The sequence below is a fragment of the Athene noctua genome, chromosome Z, assembly GCF_965140245.1.
Source record: "Athene noctua chromosome Z, bAthNoc1.hap1.1, whole genome shotgun sequence".
NCBI classification, from domain to species: domain Eukaryota; kingdom Metazoa; phylum Chordata; class Aves; order Strigiformes; family Strigidae; genus Athene; species Athene noctua.
This window is the reverse complement of record NC_134077.1, coordinates 31,446,445-31,471,650: the sequence shown is the minus strand read 5'-3', so window position 1 is coordinate 31,471,650 and position 25,206 is coordinate 31,446,445. Positions and strand designations below refer to the sequence as shown.

The window sequence follows — 25,206 nt, the reverse complement described above, 5'->3', positions numbered from 1 at the left end:
GTTGGCTATTGCAGTTTTATGTGAAAAGTAACTGTGTTAAACTACATTTTTGTATGACTCATTAATAAACATCTTTGCTTTCTTACATCAATTCTGTAAAACTAGTACATGCTGAAAGCAAAATTTTGGAACTAAAATAGAGGTGACCAAATTATGAGATCCAAAGAAATATTGATGTACTAATAGAAGAAGCTGTAAGTTTTGAAACAGAAATTAATTCTCTGAAGCATTTTCACCCAGTAATCTAAGCTGTTGTGTACAATTCATAGCAATACTTGCATTAACTAGTTGGACATAAATACACATGCAGCACTTGGAGTGGTACTCTGTGATGGAATGCATCAGTTAGGTATTTATAAAGGTATAAAAGGTATTTATAGTTGAATAATATTTAACTGAAGAAGTACATAAATTACGCTTAGAAAACATCTTCTAAAAATTCTTGATATTTTTTAATATAGTACAATAAAAAAAGCTGTTAAACATTTAAATTGCTTAGTTTCTTTGTAGCAAAGTAATTGTGTATCGGCATCGTTTTTCAAATTATCCATTTTAAGATGAAAAGCAAAGTGCAGTCTCTTTATAAACATGAAACTGGAAGTACACAGTGAGGGCAGAGGTACATAGCATTAAGTCATTAGTCACTGAAATCTTTCTACTTTGGCCTTTCTTCTAAATCATTATTTGCCTGTACAAAGTATTAGTTGTTTCCTCTTCCAGACATTCTTAAACAAGTTATGCTGCTGAAATTGAGTAAGTAATAAAACTTCATGTAGTAGATAACACTGTTTGGCTTTCTTTAAAAGATGTGTGTAAATCTAAATAGTTTTGTTTTCTGTGTTTCTTCTGCAAGTCCTTTTAGAAATGTGAACAGCAATATTTATAAATCTTGCATCTTCTGTATATGAGGACAGACTTGTTTTTTTCTTTCCAGTACTGAGCAAAGATCCTCTTTAAAATTCTTGCTATTAAAACATTGATGTATGGCATCATCAAGAAATCATTAATTATGGATGTGTAGCTTTCAGTGTCTGTTTTTTATCAGATAATTGGGAGTAAGATGTTTGTCACAGGGACTAAGGAGTAACTTAAGTTCTCTAACCTAATTCTTTGGGAATGGGTTTTTCTGCTAACTTGTATTATGTCTTGATATCTTCAATGTAGCTTAATGAAGCAGAAAGTAAGCATAAAATTTTGGAGAAGGAGTTCCAGCAATATAAAGAACAGCAAAGTAGCAAACCAGAAATCCAGCTACAATCAGAAATCAATCTTCTTACTTTAGAAAAGGTATCTTGGATTTTTCTAGTTTTTAAAAACTGTCACAATGATCCATCCACTGGTGTGGGAGATGTAGATTAATCTTGCATGACTAGTTAATTTGTCTTTTTGTTTTACACTTTCCAGCAATTTCTTCGGACTTTAAATGTTTAGACACAAGAAAGGCCAACAGATTTTGTTACTTATCAGTGGAATGGAATCAATGCCATGAGCTGATTTCTTAGAAACCATACATGCCTTCAGCAGATGATATTTTGCTTAATTAAAACCACAGATATGGCCATTTTATGCTTAGAATTATGGTGGGATTTGTGTCAAATTGACTGAATAAGCTGAAAAAATTTTGATCAGACTTCTTGGCACAAAGTGCTCTCATGGTTATATGTCCTGTCTTCATGTTAGTGTATGCTTGAGTAACTTAGAATAATGCAAGCAAAGGATTCAAAATATGTTTCGGTCTCTACAGACTTTTTAAACTCTCATCTTAAGTCTTTTTACATTTCCTTTTTTAAAAAAAGTGTTTTAAGATCTTCATGGTTTAAACTCCGTCAGCAGCCAAACCACACAGCTGCTCACTCACCCTCCCCGACCCTGGGGAATAGGAGGAAGAATTGGAGGGGTAAACGGGGACTTCTAGGTTGAGATAAAAGCAGGTTAATAATTGAATTGAAATAAAATATAATAATAATGATAGAAAATACAAATGGGTAATGCACAGTGCAGTTGCTCACCACCTGCCAATCAATGCCCAGCCCAATCCCAGAGGAGTTCCCAAAACCCCAATCCCAGAAGTGCGACCATGAACTGCTCAGCCAGCCCTTATCCGTATGCTGAGCATGGCATTACATGATGTGATATATTTCATCAGCCAATTTGTGTCTGTGCTCTGGCTGTGCTCCCTCCCAGCTTCTTATACACCTGCACGTGGGAAGATGGAAATATCTTGATTTCTTAGCAAAAACTGAAAATTTCAATATATTATCAACATTCTTCTCATACCACATACCATAATAATTCCAAAACACAGCACTATTCTAGCTACTAAGAAGAAAAATAAGCTCTATCCTAGCCAAAACCAGGAAAAATAGTAAATTATTTTTGTCTGATTAAAAGAAAGTATCACTACCTCAGAGTAATTACAAATCCTTCACTTTTCAGGTTGCTGTGTTCCATGTGCTTCATAACTGTTCATTTGCCTTTTAATGCTAAATTTTATTTGCACAGAATGCAATGATTTTTTTTGTGTGTGTAATACTTTAAAAATATTTATTCAGGTAGTAAGATCAAAGATTCATACTAGATAAATAGCTTTTAGCTTTTAAATAATGATTTGAACAGATGTCTATTTCAGAGAAAAGTATGTAGCATGTATCTTCCACAGGCTGCAGGAAAAAAGATCTACACACCTTTTAAAGGCAAGATTTATCCATCAATGTTTCTGTTAAATTAGTGTTTATAATCTTACTCTGAAAAAAGAAAAAGGCGGAAAGGGTTGCTAATTTGAAAATATTAAATTTAAAGGTTACATCAGCAGATTTAGTGCTAAAAACAAATCTTTTTCTTTTTGTGTAGACAGCTATCCAATAAAAATAAGGCTATATTTTAAACAAGAAAATGTTCATGTGCCATAATATTTATGTTATGTTACATAACAGCTTTAGAAGATGTTGTATGTTACACTACATAAACACTTTTCTTAAACCAGACCCTTTGTATATATACATCTTTCAGTGATTGTTACTGCTGTTATTGCTTTGGCTGATATGATTTTAATTGCCTTTAGGCTGAACTTGAAAGAAAGTTAGAGTCAGCTACCAAGTCAAAGCTCCACTACAAACAACAATGGACAAGGGCTTTGAAAGAACTTGCCAGGTTAAAACAGGTATGCAGGTTTTCTTTTGTCATATGAGACAACCAAGTTAATGTAGTGATGGAAGCTAATTAAAATTACTGTTAACTGCTGGCAATTTTCACTTCATTAGTGTTTGTCTTTCAAAATTAAAGATCTGAGCTGTGCTTTTTACAAAACTGAGAACAGCAAGATTGATTTGGGTTGACTGTGAACTCAGGAAAGGCCAAGGCTGAGGTCTGCACAGAAGGTTGACATAGCTAAAAGCAGGCATGATTCAAAAAAGAAAAATTTTTATTAATCTAATTCCCAATAATGCATAGACAGCACTTCCAGAGAAAATATTTTGTTACTGTCCCAGCCACCTTGGTCAGTTACAGTCCTAACTGTTCTTTATTTTAATTGTAAAACAGTGAAGAGTAAAGGTGAGAAACAAATCTTAGATTTTAGAAACAATTGCTTAAGATTTGCTGAATGCTGTAAACGAAGTAAACTTGCAGAAGATTTAAACTGGAAATGAAACCTTCCGCTTTTTGAAATCCTAATCTTATACTAATTTGGCATGTTCTTCCTTACTACTGTATTGTAACAGAGCTCGTGTGTGTGTGTGTGTGTATATATATATATATGTATCTAGGCATGTGACTTGAAAATACTCTGTTTTAACTTGCAGGAATAGCAGCTTCATCCTCACTGAACCCATACGCCCCTGTGTTTTTTGACATTGCCTGTCTTTCATGAATTACAGTAAACATTAGCTAAACAGTATAGTTCAGAATGGCAAGCGTTTCCATTGGCCTTGAGAAACAAATTAGTAAATCATTAATCCCTGTTGCTGAACAAACCTTGACATAGACATAAAACTTCAGAATTCAAGTTTAGTAAAAGGTTTTTATTACCACTATACACATCTACTTCCTGCTTAAGGATAAGTGGTGCATTTGGGTTTTTTAAAGATTGTAGTTTCTACTTCATTCCTACTGCCTAGAGTATTGAGTTTCTGGAGAGTAGTAAGCTAAGACCACCCTATCGTAATTGATAACTACCTTTTTTAATCTGTATTTCTTTTTGAAGAGAGTGAATGTGCTGCATAATCACTGTTAGTAATTAAAAGCTCATCTTTATATGTTGTCTCGAAATTGGTCCTTTTTTCCTAGCGTTAAAAGGAGTTATGAATTATCATCTCCAATTTCTGAAACATCTATGCTTGACAAGATGATAAAAGGAAGTATATAAATCTAATATCTCTGATTAAGATTTCTGCAGCGGTAATAAAACATCAGGGCTGGTTTTTTCTTACTACCATATTTAAAGATTTGTGTAGCATAAGAGAAGATTGCTGCTCACCATCTTAACACTTGTGTATATCACTATTATGTTTTTGTTATAAATTTCATCACCATAGACCTGACAATCTTATTTTAGTAACATAAATAGATGATTTCAGCTGACCCTCTTGCTGAAAGTCTGAACCATAAAATAAGTTATGTACATTGAATTATGCTACTTACAACTTTTCTACTACAGAACAAATGCTTTCAAAGTAGTTTCTTGTGGTTCCTATACTCCTGTGTTTCATCTTATGCTCAGTCTATTGATAAGGGATTTAAGTGATTTTAAAAAACCAAATAACAGTTGAAGCAGAGATGATCAAAAGATCATTTACTGTGTTTTAAGTATAAATTTGGAAACTGTTGCTTCAGGAATTCTAGATTTTCTTTAGTTCAGATGATTTGTGCAATTGTGCATAGTTTGACCAATTTCTTGTTTAAATTGGATTAGTACCATGTTAATTTTGCATTGCCTCTGGTGAATTATCACAGGGCTGTAATCTGTGCCAGTAATTTGTCACACCAAAGCTCTCTAGAGAACTATACAAAACATTTGTGTAGTGAGGATTAGACGCTGAAAGCCATATCTTAGATTGTTAATAAATGTTAATGACAAAACCCAGCTGGTAAGTCTTGGAAACGAGATCTAATGCTTTGTGCCTATTGCCAAAAAAATGTTTAAACAGAGATTTCCATTACTCAGAGGTGACCTGGTACAGTTAATTTGTGAATTAAAGAAGCATAATCTACAGGCTGAGCATTTAGTAAAATGCTCTTCTGATTTGTAACCATAAAAGTCAATGTTTCCTTAATTAAAAAGTTTCCTTTTACTTTGGAACTAGTTCTTAGCACACATCTGTGATGGTTTTATATTTTGCAGAATATGATATGCAGTACATAACTTAGAAGAGTGTGGAACTATTAATAGAAAATGCTCTAAACTTCTCCATGTCTAGGATTTTGAATGCTAAACACACTGCCAGTAGTAACCAAAAAAAAGAGCGGAAGTCATGAGGACACATATACATCATACTTACCTGTGCTTAACAAAATACAGAAGTTAGCTGAATTTAAACACAGTTTTTAGAGCTGAGTGAAAATAAACTTCATCCAGATTACTTTTCTTCTCTTTGTTAGTCAGTGCAAGTCTGTATTAATACTTCATTTATTATACCCCTGTTCAGTTTTAAGAAGACAAAAATGTCAACAAATTAGCTACTTATCTGTGTACCCAGGTAGATTTTATCATTTCCAGAGATTTCAAAAACTGTCTTTCAGAGTTTGCTGACTGGGAGATCTCAGTATTACACAAATGAGACTTCCATAGTTTTTATGTATGTGAGCATTATTTCTGAGAGCAACCAAACCATTTATGCAAAATTGCATACATGCTTACAGAGATCTTAAATGCTGAATTCAGTGTCTGTTTGAGGGTAAGAAACTGTATCAAAACAAAAATCAAAGCTGACAAAGTTTTCAGCAGTTGGTGATCTCTGGTATAATCTAGAAATGCAAAATCTCAAAATGTACATGCATACATTATTCAGTGTTCTGGAAGAAATATTTTTAAACTCTTCTAATGTGTTTGTGTCCTACAGATCTGTTAAAATCAGGACTGATGCAATTGTTTAAAGTAGCATAGACTGTATTGGCTGGCAGACATTCACTATATCTTGTCCAGTATCTTGATTATCCATTCAGTAATTAATTTGATTAATTTATAAGTAATTTAGCCAAGGATGGGATGTAAATCTTTGGGGGTTTTTAATGCCTTTTTTTTTTTTTAAATAAAAAACAGTTGGGAGGTCCAAGTCTTGGTTAAAAACTGTGTCTTGAAACCATCCAGGCCCTCCTACTGACTTGTCAGCTCTGGGTTATTTTCAGAAAACTTCACTTGAGTTCCTTAGCTTCAATCGTAAGTTTTTTCCCACAGACTTGCATGGTATGTGTGAGTGGGAGAGTGAATAGTGGCTGCTATTTAGCCATTGTTTAGTCTAGTGTATGTATGTTTACATCTGCCTTTTGGATTTATAGGCAGCTATGGCAAAATAAAGATTCTGCTCCCTTGATTGAAGAGCCTCTTAACCAGAGCACCTGGTGGCATATAGGGATTATTTTATGATCTGATTATAACTGAAATTTTGAGGGTTTTTTATTACTGGTTAATTTTTATTCCTGTAGTATATAGGTTTCAAAACGTGCTGGTATTCCTGTAGTACTGTAGGTTTTAAAACATGATTGAAGTTCCCACCATGCAAGCTCCTAAATCTGTATTCCATGTCTCAAGCGCTACATTAGATGCAAACTAATGAAGTAGTAAAATATTGAAGGAAATGATCTGATAACTAGTATGTGGCTTTGTTTGGATTGGTTTTGTTGTGTTTATGGGTATGTAAGAGGAGAATGGTAAAATTACAAAATAAGAGAAAGGAATATTGGTGCTAAGTTTTACACACTGGGGAGAAAAAGAAATAAAATGAGCAAAAGGAATAGCATAAATAGCAGTGCTGAGAAAGTGGAGAAGAAGGTACCTGGGCCAAATAAAAGTATATTGCAAAAATAATTTTCAGAGTAATATGCACATGATATTCTTGGTTCATCTGTGGATTCCTTACTATGGGATAATGGCTGATGATAATTAAATGCATGAGGAGAGTTTCCAAGTGTTCTGAGTTTTTAGTGGGCCTTACCTTCTATCCACAAAGTTGCCTTTAGTCTAGCAGCTGATGATTCTGGAGTGTTTCCTTACCTGAATTTAAAAATGCAAAATTCTAAAGTTAAAATTCTAATAGATCTTGCTGAGGCTTAAAACAGCCTGACTGGGTACAATAAGTGTGTCAAAGTCTTGACTGAGAATTTTAAATTGTGCATATGTATGTATAAACATGTGTGCACTGAGATACGCCCCAAAAATACTTTGTATTCAGTTATAACTTTTTAAGTATAGACAGAATAAAATGGAGATGTTACGAGTGAGTTTAGAAATGCTGGACTTTGCTTTATTGGTACCGTAAACGTGCAGAAATGTTTTATTGGTTTTTTATTTTGGACGATCTTACAATAGATTCTGCTATGTTTCAAGTACTACTATGCAATAGAGATTTGTTCCTTCTCTGCTTTTTTATAAAACAAAAGTGCTTCTTGTCCAATCCAATGGATTATTAAACTGTGGTGGAAAAACTGATTTAATACCTGATTATTAAACTGCGATGGAAAAACTGGATTCAATACCTGAATTACTCTGAGAAAGTGGCACCAGTTTCATCATTGTGATGAATAAGAAATCTTTCGTTCTCTCTCACCATAACAAAAGACAGTCTTCTTATGGTCCCTCAACATATCATAATAAAACTGTATATAAACTAATTGAAAATCAGCATGCCTCACTTATCAAACAACTGTTGTAAATTCTTTGCCATCTTCTTGTAATGATGGATTATGAGAAAATGGGCTTCCGTTGCTTTGCTACGAATGGTGTACATAGAGCAAGTTTGCTGTTGTGCACCCTGCAAATTGTTATGACAGACTTTTAAAGGAGTCAAAGACTAATGTTGGGAAAGACATTTGAAAATCAGAGTACAATGTGTGTAACTTAAAATACACACAGGTTCCATCGTAAAAGAATCTACAAAATCCCTTCTCACCTGCTTTCGTGTCTTTTTTTCCAAGCTGGGCTGTCTTAAACTGAATGGTACGGAAATCTTGCCTCAGAAAATGTTGATTTTTATATTTTTATATTAATATTGTGCTTAAATTCATTCAGGGGCATGGCATGGCATGCTACACATTCTTGACTTTCACTGTTACAGGGCTAAAATTAATCTAATCTTTTCTCTCAGCCCTCCCAAATGGGAAATGCCTAATATTTGTCATGTTTACATCACCATTGTACTAGTAATCAAATTAAATTTCTAGTCACAATTATATGAAAGGAAGTCCTACTCAATACTAACTTGGAGACAAAATGTACTGATAAAAGTCTTTCTCCTCTGTTGAGGAAACAATTCAGCACACTCTATATTCAAACTTACATCCCTACAAGTCTTAAGGGTATTATCATGAGCAACAAGCATGCTCATTAATGACACTGATTTGTAAAAAAAATATTTTGTAATAGACATTCTCCTAGAGAAAAACATCTAAAGGAACAGGAACTGAGGATTTTTCAGGAAAGCCTTGTTTTTCCTACATCTCTCATTGGCTTTTGTGTCATTCTCTCTTTTGTCCTTTTCTTGGTTTTATTAAATACCACTGAAGGTGTTTCTTAATCAAAAAAACTTAGGGTTCTGAAACTAACTATATGAGTGAGGGCATAAAGGACCAAGATATTAAATGAGATCCCTTCTGATCAATAGGAAAGCATTAGGAGTAAATATTCCATCTTCCTGGTCTGATTGAGCTTCGGACTTTGTTCTATTAATCTTCATTATATGTACTTCTGATATATACTTTTTCTTTGAGTTTTTTTAAAATGCCTTTTTTGCTATTGGATTGCCATTTTGAGCATGTTGCTGAACAGCAGAAACTTTTGGATCATTGAACTTTTCTGTCTCCAATAGTAACATCTCAACTTGTCATGAAGCTTGTATTCCCATATGCTTCTTATGGCCAGCACACAGTTATGTCTTGCCTATGTCTTTCCACTGGCTGCAGTGACTTGTTAATATTTGCTGTATCTAAGTGTAGAATTCTATTCTACTTCAGTCTGAGACTGTTCTTCAAACCTGGCCCACATTAAAAAACAGTGCTTCTCACATGTTTTTCTGCAATGAACTCTTGATGGGTAAGGAAGAACTTAGGGCCCTGTCTTCCACAAGTGTTTTTTTACGCTTCAGTCATCTGTCAGCTGTAGACTCTGGCAGGTTTCCTGCTTCTGCTTTTAGTACATAACCCTTTAACAAGTTGTTCTTCAGGCTTTCTGGCCTGTCTCAGTGCAGTTCTAACGTTTAATTTGCCTGGCTGCTGTATTGTATTTAGTACAAAAATAAAGTATTTTGGGGTTACATACATGCTAGAATTTCTTGTCAAGTACTTCTCTATTGCACTGCCTATTCACATTAACAATTAGAGTCTTTGTTTGTACTAATTCCTTGTGAAATTCAGATTTTCTTATCACTTCTTGATCATCCACAGGGACTGCATAAGATGTTGGGAACTGAGATTCAGGAAAGTGCCTGACTAGACTCTTCCAGAAATTGTTGGGTTACTGTATAATGAATTTTTTTTTTTACCCCTATAGTAAATATAAAAACTGATTATATTACCAATCAAATATTTCAGATGAAAGCAATATCAAAATCACAAAGGTAGCCTTGCACTTCACAATATGTCTAGATCCAGGATGTTTGTGTAATCTCCTGCCTTTTAAATACAAGAAGAAACGCCATTTTACCTCAGGTCTACTGTCTCAGAGTGTAAGACTGACTGCATTGAGTTAGTGCACAAGGCCATATGGAAAATGGCTGTGAGGAAAACATGTGGAGAGAGGACTGCACTTCTCATTAAGACACTTTAATGTCAAAAAGTGGTCAAATCATAATTTTCTTACACTGTCTATATAAAGCTCAACCCTAAATTTTTAGAATGGCTAGATTAATTGGGTTAAATCCACAAGATAAATTATCGAAGGTTTTGTGCAGAGTTAGACAAATGTAAAAGGAAACCTCAGCAGAGTTTTGTCTTCATGGCTTATTTTTAACCGCAAATTGCAACTGAAGCTTTGACACTAGGCACTATGGGGCTGATGATGGAAGTTTCCTGCAGCTATTTAACATTTTTCTGGTTTTGATTTATCAAAAAAGTTATAATTTAAATACTATGTAGCAAAGGAATAAATCTCAGGGTCATGAACAGTTCCACAACTATCAGTTTCGTGTTTACCAGCTTAAACTAGAGTTTGTAAAAGGGTTTGTAACATTTTGCTATTTTGTTAATGGGAAGATATCTGTGACTGAGCTTCAGTTTATCCAGCCTTGACAGATTGGTTTACTGCAGTTTTGATAGTCACTGGTCTTGCTGCATTAGAGAGATCAAAAACTAAGACATTCTGTTTAATTTCTTCATTTCTAGTACTGCTGGAGTCTTAATTGTCATGACTTCATTCCTAAAGTTATGCTTGTCACTCTAATTAGCACTTTTACTGCCATCACATAGTCAACTGAGTTGTGTCTTTACTCCTTCCCACATGAGCGTGAACAAGAAAATGCAATGGCTCACCTTAAAAAGCAACAACAAGAACTGGAGCACATGAGGTTGCGCTATTTAGCAGCAGAAGAAAAAGAGCTGGGGAAAACAGAGCGACAAGAACTGGAGGATATCAGAAATGAACTTAACAGGTATAAAAGCATTTCTAATATTCTTTTTTTTTCCCCTCATCCCCTCTCTTTTCTTGCCATTTGCCTCAAAATAAGAGAAGATTGAGTTAAACCAAGATTATAATTGGCTGTCAATGAAGTGAAAGAACACAGTTCAGTGTCCCTTAGTTAAAGATTGCACATTTCTAAAATGCGACAGTACTGCAGCATAGAAAATCTTATGTTTAAGACCACTGTTTCTTATGTTATGCTCATAGTTGTACAGCACCAGGCTTTTTTCTGTATTAAACTTTCAGTTCTAAGGATAACTACTGCATTTAAGAAAGAGGTATGTACTGTTAATATTTTGAACACATTAAAATTTTAAATCTACCTAATGTTGTCCTTCAAAAACTGTAGTACTTCTCTGTTGAACCCTTTTAATTTGAGTACTGTTTGCATTATCAAAATAGGAGCCTTGGTAGCAAGTATTATAGTTACATATGCATATAGAAAAGGTTAAAATTTGAGTATTGTATAAACATTTATTTTACTTATAGTTGTTTTTCCCTAGAGAGAGGATAATTTGTTACCTCTGTATTTTACTGAGTACTTCAGTAGATAAACAACCTAAAGACTTAGTATGAAAATAATCAGAAAAGTTTTCAGTATTGGTGGTGTTCTGATTCTTTCCATTCTATCAACGTCAGGCTAAAGCAACAAGAAGAGAGAAAGCAATTGCAGGATGTTAGAGATAATTCTGCTGGGAAAGTGGATAGTCTTCATTCTAGAAAATTAAATGAGAACATGGATAATTATCTCTCTCGTCTGATAGAAGAGAGGGATACCCTGTTGAGAACAGGAGTATATAATCATGAAGACCATATTGTAAGTGAACTTGATCGTCAAATCAAAGAAGCTATTGCAAAAAGGAACATTGCTAAATAAAAGCACAGAAAAAGTTAAGACTCGAAATTTGAACAGACTGAATGATTTTTATAAACCTGTGCTACTTTGCAAAATAGGTAAGGTCATGCTTAATTTTGCACAGTATTGTTAGCTCTTTTCAAAGTCAGTGTAAATATTTACAACATGTGAAGTGAAGCACAGTTTGTAAGTTTTACAGGGGTGATGGCTGTTTTTAAATGTTTTCATACTTGTGTATATATATGTAAATATATTTATCTTGTGTACTTCCTTCTGAAATGTTTTCTGCTTCTTTTTGCATCACTCTGGCTAGGTTTATTTGTAATATTTTTCATACTCGTTCTAAGATTTTTGGTCAATATCATCATAATTACTTTCAATTGTTAAAAAAACCTCTTCAGCTATACTAGGGAAAAGTGGCATCATATGTTTTCCCTGACATAACTTAATTCTGAACCAAAGTGCAGCACCAACCAAATGTCCTTTTTTGCTAAATCACAAGGTAATCAATTTTTGCTTCTCCAGTTGTAGCAAACCTAACTAAATTCTGTAGTAAATAAGAGGCAAGGTTTTGAGTGTGGAGGGGAAAAACTCTCAAACCTTGTGAAACTGGTACAATATTAATAACTAACCTGATTGTGCAGGATGAAAATCCCTTTGTTACTTTAGCAGTTTTGCACATAGATTTGTAAGGGTGAACGCAAGAGGGTAAAGACCTGGTTCAGAAAGATAAATGCATTCTTACATCCATCCCTGATGAGGAAAAATACTTGAAGCACCAGTGACTTTATACATTTTATGTATACACATGCATTAAAAAAGAGCTTTTCTAAGTAAAGATGTTTGCTTTGATCAAGACCTGTTTGCAGTTACTTAATATATATTTTGAAGCCTGTTATCTCATTGCCACTTAAACTGTATGTAAGGTTTTGTTTGATTGTGGAAGTATGAACAGGGTCTAGTCTCAAGGTGTTAAATACCAGAAGAGAAATCCACAATAGATGTTAGTTTGTGCATAATCACTGTTGATAAAGTGTTGGTTTACAGCCTTCATTCTGTTTCAGTAATTTTAAATTCATTTGTGTGGATCTAGCTAATAACATTAACTTACAACACTGTCCTTTCAATAGGCATTTTTGTCTTCCTGTAGGCACTAGTGTTTCTGTTTGAATGTTAAGTACTGAAAACATCTTAGGATTTGTTACTTTCAGAATGAACAAAGATACCAATGCAAATATTACTTTTTTTTTTTACACAAAATCAGCGAACTTCCGTGGATGTGGCTGTATACATGTGACCTTCTTGTTTTGTATGGCATTAATTATAAAATGTTTTTTTCCTATATGTATCTAGGTGCATTGTTTTTCCTCCTCCCTTCTGTGGCATGTATCCTGTTAAATAAACTATTTGTTTAGGCTCCTTAGAAAAGTTATAAACAAGCTATTTAAACAGGGAGATCATATTCTGTGAGGAATTATCACATCAATACCAGACTTTGTAAGAAATGGCTTTGTAATACTTTGCTCATTCTACTGTATCTTCCAAATTTGTGTGCTTAAAGAGATCCCTCTCCACCAGCAAAGCAAATAATGCTTCATAAATCCAATACAAATCCATGAAAAGCAATTTTACAAATTTTTTACACCATGGCGTTCTCATATCACTAATGAGTGATTGTATGCAATTACGGTAAATGAATCAGGGACCCTCTCTTATGACTGGAAGACGCTCATGCAATTTTTCTTCAAATGCTTGCTCACTTGCTAGAAGTGTAGTTTCTTATTCGAACGCTGGAGGGTGCTTTAGCCTTAAAGATCACAAAGATTGTGTTGACTAAAGTTTTGTAATGTGATTTTTTTGAACGAGTGTTCTATGACTTTTCAAGTCTGTTACTTTATTAAATAAAATCCAAATTTCAAGTAACTGTTAAGGATTTTTTGTTTAAATACATAGTCGAAAAATAAACGCATTTTTGTTTACAGTTTCCAGTAATATGTCAGTATTTAGTGCTTGAGTAAAACAAAGTTCACTTTCAAAGTTGATTTCCCTTTTTAACTTCTAATTGAGTCTCTTCCATGACACGTAAGAAAACAGCAGTTATGTTGCCATGGGGTTTAAAAGGAAGCTACTCAGGTGAGTTTTCTTTCCAGTAAATCAAAAAATTGAACATTTATAAGCCTGTTTTTTTAAGCTATTTGGGTCCATTTTGTCATTTGAAAGATCACTACTTAAAAGGAGAGAAGCATGAGTTTTGTGATTATTAAAAAAACTTTTTTTTTGTTACATATTCATTACTCATAGTGTTCATTGTTTGTACTAGAATGAGAACATGAATGGTACTTTTATGTTTCAGTTTCGTTTTTCTTCCAGCACAATTTGTCCGTGCTTCCGTCTGAAGTACTCTAGAAACAAAATCTGTATTTATAGTAGATATCTATAGCAGAGATTAGCTCAATATCACTATTTGTAAAAATAATATTTTAATGTTGGATTCTGTTTACCTTTTTGTTGCCTCAAAACAATTTTAAAGGTTATAGCTATTTAGTAGAAAGACCAAATACTGGTTTTTAATAAAAAATACCTTGACATTTTTATCTTAATCTCTCTTCATAGTAAAAGAAATGCCATTTGAAACAGATGTGTGAGACAAGGACCTTATCTTAATTTACCCAGCATTAAAAGGCTGTTTGAAACAGTCCTGGTTCTGTACGCTTTAGAAAGGGGGTGAGGAGAAACAGCTAGGCTGTCCTTCACATTCAGGCAAACTCCTGCTGTTGATTTTAGTGCACCCAGATTTCACTAGGGATGTTCATGGAATTATTTCAAAACAAGTACTCTCACCAATACATTTCTGTGAACCTAAATGTCCATAAAAAATAGTAAATGGAAGGGGAAGGCCTGTTCTTTGTCAGTTCTGTGCCGAATCAGTTCCAGCTTTCATCTGCCTTACGATTCAGGCCCAGAACTTGCAGCTGGCTTTGAACAAGGAAACTTCAATTATATCCTGTATCTGTCCAATCCAGTCTAAAGGCCCATCTAAAAATAAGGCCAATTAGAAACACTGGGGTTTTTTTCTGATAATCTTTAGGCAGAGGATTCCCTCCTGTCTCTGTATGTGCTTATTATTTTTACAGTGGTGGGCGCTTGCTATTACTGAACCAAAGAGTTGCCTCAGATTTAGTACAGGTTTAAAAGTAAGGCAGCAAATCTGGGTATAATATGTCTATACACCTTGATATGGAGCATTAGCTAAGATTTTGAGAACTGTTATGTAAAAAGGGACCTTTTTTACCTTCTAATTGTTAGACTGTTTATCAGAAAAATTGTCTTTAAATTATTATTTACTTAAGCAGCAGAACGCATTATGAAAAGATAAGAACCTTTTTTTAAAATAATAAGATGGCACTGTTTTGCTTTGAATCTGGATTATTTAAATACATAGTTACATTATTGATCTTTCCAGTATATTGTTTTCTGGGATGAAGCTATAAGCACTGTTTCTATAATATTTTAGCAGTTATCCAACACATTTAACACTAATACACTTTCAAAACTGCTGTTGCAGAAAAGAAACAATGTTATGTCTGGCCCTGAGCTTTCAATTATTCAATCTATAGTTCTCCTTCACTGCAGTTTAAATGCTTCTTCCTTCCATTCACCAAGATAAACCTTAATGCACAACTAAAGACAGAAGTCCTTTATCATATCTTTTAAGTGCTACTGAAGTATTTATACCAGTTATTACATATTTACACAATTATTTATTTTGCTACTACTGTGCCTAAATGATCATGACCTGTGTCAAGGCTTGGATAGGAAGCACTAGCCCTGCTGTTGTTAAAGACAGAACTGTAGAAAGGCGGCTGCCTACTTAGATCTCATTTCATTTGTTTCTCCAGGGGGTTATATTAGTGGTGTTTTCATTAGAAATGTTTTTACAGATGTCGGCTATCCAGATATGAAGTCTCTGTGGTGGAGAAGCAGTCAGGAGTTTGGCATTCAGAACAAAAAGAAAAAAAAGTCAACTTTGAGAGACTATAGAAAAATAATTTACTGACTTTCTGATGTATAATTGTACAGTAACCCCATGGCAACTTTACTGCAGAGTAATTGGATTCTTGCAAGTACAGTTATTTTCTATTCTTAACTTGAAGAAATGCTACAGCCTGTCTTTCCCCATCACTGAAGACTAAAATAGTCTCCATTAATAATACTTTGGAAAAGTGACACCCACTGCTTTGTAGTGCAGTACTCTCTTTATTCCAAGTGAAATACTTGTAGCAGTTTGACAGCATTTTAAACAATTTACGTTTTACTACAAAAAGTTTTGTTCTAACAATATACACAGAGAGTAGATGATTATGGAAGTGTAGTGTTACTGAATGTTTGACCAGAGAGTTTTGATGCAGTTACCAAGACATAACCGCATTGACAAAATAATATGGCATCAAAATTTAGAGTGAGTTTGCTGGGGCAGATGGAGTCTAGTAGAACAGTTCACAGCCTAATAATGTTTCATTACAGTACACTCACTGCTTGTAGCTTTAACTGTACTATGGGGGAAAAAAAAAAGTAAAAATTGTTGTTGAAGGACTGTGATTTACTATTACTATTGTAAGTTTTGTTTACAAATACAAATGTTAATAGGGCAGCAAAATCATTGGGTATTGAGTTGATCAGGCAATCAAGCTAATGTTTTGTAGAATTTAGGTTTAACTGGTAATGGTATGTCTTCAACACTTTTGTATTTGTCTAATAGCTTGGCATAAGTGGGGGGGATTTTTTGTTTTTCACCTCTGGATGTACAGAAAATAATTTTATTGATCTCGTGTTAAGAAGTGTTGGTTATACAGGACACCAGACCATTCGTGTGTTTGCCTGAGAAGGCTATTTTTGGCGACAATATTAATATTGTAAACAGTAAGTCATCCAGATCAGGGCTGAAAGGCACCGTAAACTATTATTTGCTTTATAATCAGATGCGAGCACATGGAGGTTGAGTCCCATTCATACCAGGCATGAAGTTCATAAGATACTTCTCATCCAAATAAATAAGACAGCTTAATAGTTTGTTCTTATAGCCTGCACTTTAAGCCAATACTGTGGGTATGTTTTCATTAATATCAATGTATATTTAGTGTAAACCACAGAACCTACCTGCTTCTCCAGAAACCACTCAGGCAATGTAGAAGATATGTTGTTTGAACTATATAACATTTTTGATGCCTGCATAGCAATAATGGGGTTTTACTACAGTTTTCCTGAACGTGGAGGCATGTGATGTTTTAAATACTCTAGCTTATTGATTTATCCTGACTTTTCAGATAATAATCCAATTATTAAACTGAAGAAATGGGGTTAACTTAAAATAAATTAAAAAAAAAAAAAAAGCAGCATGCCAAAAAGCAGGATTACACCACTACCACAGGGAAGTGGCAGGTATATCTCACGAGAGGGCACTGCTATTTGTGGAAGGTCTTGCATGCCACAGCAACATGCTTATGTGCCCCTATAGTGAGTTTTACGTGTCCCATCCTACATCATCTGCAGTATAGATGGATTTTTTTTTTATTCCATGACTCTGTTTTCTTATTGCATATATACAGCAAACCATTAAAATGGTCTTAAAGTTTTACCTGAGAATAAACATTTTCATGCTTCTGATTCCTATTTCATTAACATATATCGTCATCAATGCAGGTGACTTGTACTAGCCTAAGTAGGAGTAAGTAGGTTTAGAAGGCATTATCTCTCTAATGCTGTGTAAGGGAAAAGCAATGCTTTGCCATCCTGACTAAAAGCTAGCCTGCACAGTACTTGGTGCAACATGGCAAAATCTTTCCTGAATCACTCATGAAGGGGCTCCCACTGGTAGGCAGAGTGTTGGGCACAAAGTCTGTGGGTTTTCTGCCCATCTTGTTTATTGGGGGATTGAATGATCTTGAACAGGACTCTGGGCCTCCACTTCCTATCAGTAAAATGAGAACAATGTAGGAAACACTTTTTGTGTAACTGGTTCACAAACTGCTTCAAACTCAGACTATCTGTCCTGGACATCATCTTAATGCCCTAAAAGGGGTAGTTATTAACTTCTGGGATACTTCTGCAGCAAATGAGTACAAACTATTTGCTCTTTTTTAGTAAATAAATTAGTATCTGATTTCATTCTTCTGGCTAGTTACAAATTCATCCAAAAGCTTTAGATAAAAGCAAAAATACTTCAATCCTTGTGTATAACCCTAATTTTTAGGGAAATAAATGGAGTCCAAGACTGCAACCTTCGAAGAATGGCTAAGTTTATCTTCTTGTGAAGAGATGAATTACATAAAATGACTTGGCAAAGGCAGAAAAAAGGCAAAAATTTGAAGTTTTAGGCCTGCCCGAAACAAGGCTGTATGTGGTATGAGCCAGTGCTGTTTACTTTTGTCTCTTCTTGATAAGATGAAGGTGATTCCTTATTATACTGATATTTTGATGAATAGCTAGTTAATGCCTGCTTGATACAGCTGTTTGGAAAAGAAAAGGTCAAGCATTGTTTGCCATATCCCATATATTGAGCAAATAAGTAATTGCAAGGTTTTTAGTGAAAACTTTTATGGGAAAATCATTTTGTGACTTATTAGTATTGAAATACTAATAAAAGCAAATCCCTGTTATCCTAACAAACGTGACACACTGTTGGAAATCAGTCTCGAAGGTGGGGGGAGGCTCTTCACTCTTAGTGAAGTAACTCTCGAATGCTGTGAAACCACTTGACTGCTGCTGAGCAGGACTCCCACACCCCCATGCCAAACGTGGATGTGCCCACAACACGGTCACAAATTCTTCACCCAGGTCTCAAGATCAGCACAAAAACTCAGTGGCTGCCAGGCCACAGAGGGCAGCAGCAGAAGAAGGAGGAGGAAGCAGCAGCTTTGCTCTACTGCACTTGCTGTCACAGGGAGAAGACACTACTGCTGCCACCCACAAATCCTAAACCTAAACCTCTTCCTGTGTAGCAACAAGAGAGAACTCTCGCCCCACTTGCCATTTTTATTTTCCTTTCCCTTTTATCACATTTACACATGATGAAGAGATTAGCAGATTTCACCAGCAAACAAATAAATTGGGGTGATCTGTTTACAACGAATAACAAAAATATTTGGTAATTAAATATGCAGGGAAATTACATGTTACTTTATATACTTTATACTGAGAGCAATCTTGATCAGATACTTCTTTTCAAAAAGGCAGCATCTACAAAAAATAAGCTTAGGGGTTTTTTTCAAGATAGTTTTTCAGCATACTCAAGCAGTCTTTCACAAAGCTGTGAGGTTTTTTGAGTTTTCTGCCTTGCCTTTCATGCTCATTGAGTAAGTCATTCACAACATCTGCACCATTACTCCTGGAAATATCCCACCACTATAAAAGGAGGAAAGTACCTTAGCTAAAACAAATGCTTGTAGAATATATATATATATATATATATATATAAGACTGCCTATGTCTTTATTTTATTTGCTGCTTATTTTACCACTCAAGTTTCAGATAAAAATGCATATCATGCTTTATCGAATGCAATCTGTTACAGAATATGGACAACATACCAACTTGTGTATAACAAAATAACAAGCTTGTATGAGTACAGGCAGGGCTGCTGTTTATACTGCCAGATTCAAACTTTTAGTTAGATAATTTTTGGCAATGAAAGCGCCTAGTCTGTTACTTACACACCAGTTAATCCTGACTTAATAAAAAATGAAAGTCCATTTAGGGCCTCTAAAATCTTAGCTTAACTTTTATACTGTGGTAAGAGATGATTTAGGATATGTCACATTAAAGACTATAATTCTTAAAATCTTCTGTGTCAAGCATTAGGTCTTTAAATGCTGTGTTTTTACGCAAAAAATTAAGAATGAGTGCTGAGTTTAACTACAAAGCAATTTTCAGTGGGCTTAGCTCAAAATTTGTTCTATTTAAGCTCCCAAAAGAAGAGAAAACAGGCATTTAGTCTTGTATGCTTTTTTAGTAGAGGAACAAGGACTACAATGAAGAATAGCAGTATGAAGTAAACAGACTACTCCAATGTGGTTTGAATGTATATATATGTATTGAAATATGCTGATGAAAGAAGGAACATGGTAAACAGATTTTCTTAAGGCAGAGAGACTTGCTTTATTTTACAGTACTTTCTTAATTTTCTTTTATAGCACAGAGCAGTGTTTCAGTGGCTTAGCATCCAGATTGTGTAATGTCATTTTAGTAAGAAAAAACAATTTGAGGACATGACAGGCAATGTGTAATCTTGTTCACAATATCTTCCATTTCTGATTCTCTTATCCTTATGAAATAAAAACCAACCAAACAAAATCCCACCATATTTGAAGGCTTCCTTATGGAGATTTCTGAAGTCTTGCATTTATTCATCTAAGTCTCATAAATACATATTTTAAAATACCACAACCTCAACTCCCTTTTCTAGCTCCACTTTTGTTATCACAGTATCTATTTTAATGGCTATTAAGCTACAAGGTCCGTACCTTATCTTTGTCAGTTAATGTATCTAATTCCACCATCCCAGAGGGAATAAACCTGATGTTAAAGCCTGCAATATATTAAAGAATCAAGAACGCTTATGCAGAACAAACAGAGGATTTAGCTTGGATAAACAGCAGAGAGCTCAGTGTCTTTTATGTCCAGAGCTCAGGACTGGAAGAAGAAAATGACTATAAATCATCCCTGTGAAACAACATAACATAAATGTTGTATGTTTATTTAAAACTTTATACAATCATTTATCTGAGCTATAGCTCAGTTTCAGAAAGTACTCTGCTGTAATGAGGTACTGAGACTAGCAGTGATCAAGAGTAAAATGATATATAGTCTTCAACCAGAATTTGCTTATGGGAAGAATGGAAAGCACTTAAGCAGACACCAAGTATCTATATCTAGTAGATCAAAAACTTTGATAAATTTTTTCCTGTTTCTCTTAAAAATATCACATTTCTTGTAATGTGACATTGTTTTGAGAGCTAAGCAGCCAGTAATTTATGCCTTAATTTTCACACTTGAATAAAGGCTGATTTGTTGTCAATGTCCGAGGTATGACATGTTGCTCCACTAGACAAATTAAAAAAACAGGCTAAATCTTTGTCTCAGCTTGCATTCCAGGGGGAAGCACTCTTTAAAATATGCTGCTGTTTTTTCTCACTTACAGCAAGCACTCCTGTGAATTCATAGCTAGTGATTGCTGATTTTTTTACATAGGGAAGTTGAAGAGCCACTGATGATATATTTACTGCCTAAAGAGAAAAGCAAAAAATATAATGCAACTTTTACTGGAGAAGGAGTATTTTTTCCCCAAGTACTTTGAAACCTGGAGTGTCCAGAGGGGAACCTGAAGTCTCCCAGAAGATGTCAGCATTCGGCCCCAGGGGTGCCCAAGTGCCCATCAGGTGCAGAAACAGGGTTTAGCCATGACATCTCAACTGCAGAAGTGCCCAGCCAGGACTGATTCATCTTTCACTGTGTGGGGGCATGCTCTTGAACACAGCAATTCCCACCACAGTTATTTTTTACCAAGTGATTCAATGTCATTCAGGCAGATCTTCCTCTGTGGAAACACATGCTGTAACACAGGAGATCCCACCCAACACTTGGGAAAGTGTCTTTGCCAGTGGCAGCTTCTGATGTGGCTGCAGGCACTGTCCCTGTCCCCAGCTGCTGCATGCAAGGATTTTCAGTGTTGCCTGACAAATCTCTTGTCATTTTGACAGTGTATTTAAGTCCCAAGCTCTCTAATTTTTTATGACTGCCAGAGCTATCTGGTGGCACCTTAAAGCCTAAGCTTCTCTGTGTTATAAAAAGCAGTATTATTTCACTTTGCAGGACTGCATGTTGGTGGTTCATGAATTAACCATTTTAAAAATAGTAAATATAGCTGCGCCATTTGCACCTTGATACTTTTTTAAAATTTTATTTTGTGGCACGTGAAGACAAGGGCCTATAGAGATAAGGCTGGCTGAAGCACTGTATCTGCTAACAAGAACATCAGAGGTGAGACCTTCCCTCTCTTTCTGTTTCCGCAGTTGACAGCACCCTGTAAAACAGTACTGTAAAGAGCACAGGGTCATAAATACTTCTATGCCTATGCAGCTCCGGATGTTTTCAAGCAAATATATTTATTATGTCAATAACAATAAAGAAAAGATGACTTACTCAATAATTCATAATGGTTTCAGAGCTGCTGGAGGCTAGTACAGCTCACTTTACTTTAGATAACTTATAAATGTAGATTATTTCCATGGCAGACTGAAATTACTTTCTGGTGAATATTTATTTCAGCTTTAACCTTCTTATTAACCCAGTATGTTCTAGAAAAGAAGGTAATGGTGCTGCTGTTTTCCTCATGCTCCTTTCCTGGATGCAGGTAACAAAATCTCTGAGAAACATTTTGTGGAAGCAAGGCCTTAAACATTTCTCCGTGCCATCAACACCAGAAGAAACTCTTGGCATTTTTTTTGGTAGCTGAAACCATTTTGTCAGACCAGCACCAGGGTGTAAACAAAGACCTCTACAAAGAACAGGGAGGGCTGTGTTTCTTCCCTCTCCATGGAAGCTGCTGCCCAAACCCCACACCAGTCCTTGCAAAATGCACCCCGGGTTCCCAGGATGGCCCTGGCACAGCTGTAGCATCCTTGGAGGCTGGGGCGCCTGAAGGAGGGATGGGAAAAGGCTCCCCTCCTTGGGGCAGTTGGGAGACAAGATGACGTGCTAGATGTTGTAGGGTGCAGGGGAGCCCCATCCCTTCTTGTGAGCCACTGTCATCAGACCTCTCCAACCTTCTTCCTACACATGGTTTATCTGCATGGGGCAATGGCCCGATTCTGCTCTGCCCTTTGCCAGCACATGGCACATACTGCAACAGAAACTATGTCAGTTTTCTTGAAAATAGTTCAAATTTCCTCTGGAATCTTCCCCTCAGGGTAGGGGAATATCTTCCAGAAAGCAATAGCCAGGGAGAAGAGGCAGGAGGCAGCAGACAGAGGAGGGACACCCACATCCAAAATCTGGGCTCATGTCCCTAAAGCAGGCTAGTTTCCTTCTCTTTCCCTAGGTAAAATATCAAATTCAAGATATTTTGTTAAACACATAACCGTATTTCATCAACCCCAGCATTTTAAGTGAGCTATGTTGTGATGGTGCTTGAACACTGAAGAAAGCGTTTATTGTACATGCAGAGAAACATACAAGGAGCAAGTTTAGGATAACTTTCCTAGATTATTGTCATTTAAAGTTAATTTTTACAAGCTAATAGGTTTTTATTAACATTTATATTGAACAGTAAGCATATATTCTATAATTCTATAATGAAATTGCTTCATTAGTTTAATTCTGCACATGCAAAAAAAATGTGACTGTAGGAACCCATAAATACAGGCCCAGTTAAAAATAAACCTTGCACTAACACCAATAAAAGCTAGAGACAAACATTTGAAAACTTCAACTCTGTACAACTATGCGAGAAAGCCACGTGGACCCTGGAGCCAGTTTCTAGGCAGAGACCAGTGTCAGCAGAGTGTGCCCAGCCACGCACCCCTGGCTGGAGCGGAGCTTGTCCCTGACCAGCACAGCTGCACCTCTGAGCCACAGGACCCAGCACCACGGGTGCACAGAGGCTGCCGTGGGCATCCTCCCTTCCCGCACCCTCACCCTGCACCAAGGGCTCGCATCCCCAGCCTGCCACACTGTTCACCTCGACACCCCGGCTCCCCATGCCAAGCGCAGACAGAGAGCACCCTCTCGCTTTAATCGCTTAAGAAGTTACTTATGATACGCAACTAAATATTTAGTTGTGCAGAGGACAGCTTGTCACAGACAGCTTTGTTGCTAATGTATACAAATGCTGGTATGGCGCTGGCTTCCTCCTTGCATACACAGAGCTACACACACACTGACCACAGCCTAAATAAGCTGATTTATTTGTTTCAGTTATTTGATAAGTGCATCATACCTCAAACCCTAGGAAACCACTTTAGGAGGATTATAAGTTTTATGATGTGAAAAGATTACACTGAGTGTGCTGAGCAGAGTTTATATTCAGAGACTGTGCAGGAGGTGAGGCATTCACAGAGGCTGGGGAAAGAGGGATTGATAGGTACAAAAGGGATTTTCTTTGTTGCTGCACCTCTTGTTCGATTTTTTTTTCTCTTTTCTTGTGTTACAAGAGTGGCCCCAGTGAGCCCTCAAGTTGTTGATCCTGTGATTCTCCTCTGCCTTCCACTCAGCAATGGGAATTTCAGGATCTGCACTTTTTAAAAATAAGGAGCAGTCAGTTCACTTGCAAATGAAGGGAGGGGAGATGCTCGAGGTTACCTGCAAGGGGGAACTGTGAGGCCCCTCCCAAAGTGGGGGGTCCAGGGACAGCTCAGCTCAGATTTCCCCAGGGCTCCATGAGGATATGACCCAGAAACACATCACCTCAGGGAGGCTGGTGCAAACACAACACCTGCAGAGGTGCTGGCTGCTCACCCAGTCTTTGGGAGGATTGCCCCATCACCCTGCCGCAGGGTGGGTACCAGCATCCACCATTCCCAGTGCAGCTGAGGGTCCAGAGAGGTCAGCAGAGAATTACAGATCTGTGACCATGGCTTTGCTCATGGCCTTGAACTGACGCTGCTGCCCTCATAGCATGTGGCTTTGATGGACTTGTCACTTGTGTTATGAAGTGGCAGAGAGAGGAAAATAATTTAGCCTTTTTACCCTTACTGTTTAATGTTTGACACATGCTGAGGGAATGATCATATATAGGAGGAAGGTTAACCGAGCAAAATACCTGATATATGTTTCCACCCATCCTTTTTAAAGGAATGGACTTAAACAGTGAATGTTTGATATTACACTCTAATAATGTTCTCATATTAACAGAGTAATGTGGAGCTAATAAAGAAAACAACAACAGCCAGTGGAGACAATGCACAGAGTCACAGGGATGTGCTGATCTCAGGGGGGTTTGCTCAGGTTCTGGGTCAGCACCCAGGAAGGGTGCTGGGGGGTTTTGCTTTTCCACAGTGTGCTCCAGGACCTGCCTAACTCTGTCCCCATACCACAGCCACAGCACAGCAGGGTCCCTACCCCCAGGGCCCCCACTGCCCCCTCCCCTGCCTCCCACCACCACGTGCTTGGGCTCTGCTGTCCCACAGAGCTCCATTAAATAATGCACTCACACCTGGTGCCACAGGGCCCGCGGTACTCTGCTGTTGCTAGAAAGGCATTTATATTATATTCTGTCTCCTGAGTCTTTCATAAGGGAGTTTTTATGTGTCACCAGAAAATACTGGGTAACACACTTTATTAGCCTCATGATACTGCGGCCCATCAATACTTGTCGAGGCTTGATGAGATCATGCTACGATTGTTAATCAGAGCGAAGGAAGGAGGTGGAGGAGTGGGAAATACCTTTAGGAAAGAATCAATTAGAGAGAATAGTACTGGAGGTAAGCATGCAATGTGTTTTTCAGTATAAAACAGTGGGCAGCCAGTCAGCCCA

The 25,206-nt window shown here is 36.4% G+C and overlaps 1 protein-coding gene across 5 annotated transcripts in view; it reads left to right on the top strand.

The window, feature by feature from the left end:
- The window catches only part of CEP120 (centrosomal protein 120), a 41,951-nt gene extending 27,784 nt beyond the window's left edge, over nt 1-14,167 (top strand). Inside the window, exons 17-20 of one of the 5 annotated variants that reach the window (XM_074931377.1) lie at nt 1,165-1,287; nt 3,062-3,160; nt 10,648-10,793; nt 11,462-14,167. In XM_074931377.1, the coding sequence (XP_074787478.1) occupies nt 1,165-1,287; nt 3,062-3,160; nt 10,648-10,793; nt 11,462-11,699 (606 nt within the window). In that variant the 3' untranslated portion in view covers nt 11,700-14,167. The remainder of the gene's footprint in view (nt 1-1,164; nt 1,288-3,061; nt 3,161-10,647; nt 10,794-11,461) is intronic. The other 4 variants (XM_074931374.1, XM_074931375.1, XM_074931373.1 and 1 more) reach the window with 4 other exon arrangements.
- The last annotated feature ends 11,039 nt before the right edge of the window (nt 14,168-25,206 follow it).